Source organism: Phalaenopsis equestris, unplaced genomic scaffold, assembly GCF_001263595.1.
Source record: "Phalaenopsis equestris unplaced genomic scaffold, ASM126359v1 Scaffold000858, whole genome shotgun sequence".
Classification (NCBI taxonomy): domain Eukaryota; kingdom Viridiplantae; phylum Streptophyta; class Magnoliopsida; order Asparagales; family Orchidaceae; genus Phalaenopsis; species Phalaenopsis equestris.
This window is the reverse complement of record NW_018165298.1, coordinates 95,359-97,557: the sequence shown is the minus strand read 5'-3', so window position 1 is coordinate 97,557 and position 2,199 is coordinate 95,359. Positions and strand designations below refer to the sequence as shown.

The window sequence follows — 2,199 nt, the reverse complement described above, 5'->3', positions numbered from 1 at the left end:
ATATATAATCATTATATAAATAATATATATAATATTTTTATCTTTAGCTATAATGAGCCCAACACTATCAAACAAAGGGTTGTTCTACAACAAACACAACACAAAATCACTCTCGAGCTCGATCCATGGGTAAAGGTTGGCTAGGTGGTCCGGGAGTGGAGGTAAGTGTTTGAATTGGGTTGTGGGTCGTTGGGATAGCAAAAGGAGGTGTTGGAATTGTGTTGGAAGCGAAGTGGAGGGTTGAAACAGTGAGGAGCAACAAAGGAGAAACCAAATCAAAATGATGGTTGTCCTGTGGAGGGGCAGCAAGCGTGGATTTCATTTTCTAAAAGTTGCTATCTAAATATGAAGACGTGTATTTCACATTTTAAAAGTTAATGGTGGTTTGTTGATGTGATATGAAATATTTGGGTGGTATAAATATTAAAAGTATTTATGTATATAAATAGGTATTGGATGGTATGTATGTAAATTTCCCTATAAAACATGCTTCTATGTTTTCTACTACCGCGGTACTACTGTGTTGTAATCTTCTGGTTGAACAATACTATGGTTCAAAGATTGTTATTTGTGAAATTTGTGCCCGTTCAAGGCTTCCTAAAACTCCTATGCAACCTTAGCTACTCTCTTGATTATTGATGATTCTATTTTTCTTTTGTATTCAGGACACCAATTTAAATCGAAGCATAGATGATGCTCTGGCCAATGAAGAGGCATTCTTTAGACATCACCCTGTCCGTAATTAGCAAATTGGTGAATTTGATTCTTGCAACTACTAGCTTTAATAACTTTCCTCTTGCATTTTATGTAATCTTCGAGTCTAAGCTTGACATCTTTGCTGATTAGGTATATCATGATCTTTCTCATTGCTGTGGAGTTCCAAAATTAGCTAAGAAATTGAATCAGGTGAGCTCCATTTGTCAATTCTTTCCGTGATCTTCTTAATATGTTTTGTCTGGGTAAAGGTTACTGCAAACTGTTACTAACTTGCTATTTTGCAATTCACATTTTAACTTTCAGAAGCTTGATATCTAATCAATTTAATGACATTTTATTGAAGTTAATTTAGTTTTTCATTCATAAGAATATTTGTTTCTCAACAAAATTTAATCAACTTGCTGTCTGTTTGAATTTTATTTTGTTCTTCATTCGTAAGATTATTGGTTTTTAAAGAAAATTTAATCAACTTGCTATTTGTTTGCAATGATTCTTTTCTTTATAGATTTTAGTGCGGCGTATCTGGTCAATTCTTTCAGGATTGAAGTCTTGCATAAATTCCCAGTTGGTGGCTGTGGCAAAGGAGCATGCTGCCTATGGGGATGTTGTAGAATCAGAATCAAAGGTATGACCGGTACCGGTACTAGATGTTGCATGTTGAAGTTCAATTTTCAAAATTATGATTTCATTCTGTCTTAGAGAAGTGGTAGATTCTTCCATATGAGAGGTCTATTACTTGCACCATCCCAAACAAGTGTTTTTTTACGTCACGCAAAATCCAATATTCTATTTTTTTTATAATACAAGTGGTGGCGGCGGCGCATTTTATTTGCCCTTGTATTCCCCTTCACAAAGTAATTTGGATATTTGTTTGGTTGTAATATGAACTTATGAAAGCTACCCACTTATATAGTGAATAACTCTACTTGCGGTGAATAGGCTTTCCTTACGTTTTATATGAATGTGCTATTTAATATTACGGTTAGATTGTTAAATAAAGCATAATTTATTTAAATGATGAGCATACTTCTTGTGTTTTAGTTACTTTGTAAGCTTATTGTGGTAATTTTAAAAACACACACCCATTTCTTTTATGCTTTCGTAGCACAAGCCTTTAAAATCACAATTTTTTTTCTTGAAATTGAGTTTTGTGCATGCTGCGTTTCCCGACTAGTTATTGCAGGCATATGGTGCTAAAAGAATTTGTTGAAGTTTGACCTAAAAATCACAAATACAAATTTTGTGGGAGGAGAGAATTAAATAAAATTTTCTGATTCTCTCAATAAGATGGATGTTTGGCAAAAATAAAGACAATATATTGAGAAATAATTAATACGGTTTTAAAACAGGACCGGATTGGGCAATATGAGGTTCCAATTCTATAAAATCGGTCGATCTTAACATAATTTTTTTTAACCATTTTTAATTCTTAATCCAATGTCAAAAATTTTTTAAAGAAATTTAAATTTATAAATTATATTA

The 2,199-nt window shown here is 32.7% G+C and overlaps 1 protein-coding gene across 1 annotated transcript in view; it reads left to right on the top strand.

The window, feature by feature from the left end:
• Positions 1-1,333, top strand: part of LOC110031885 (dynamin-related protein 3A-like) — a gene marked incomplete at both ends in the record, with an annotated part of 3,664 nt that extends 2,331 nt beyond the window's left edge. The window contains 3 exon segments of the mRNA XM_020735311.1: positions 666-734; positions 847-906; positions 1,223-1,333. Of these exon segments, the coding sequence (XP_020590970.1) occupies positions 666-734; positions 847-906; positions 1,223-1,333 (240 nt within the window).
• Positions 1,334-2,199: the final 866 nt, after the last annotated feature.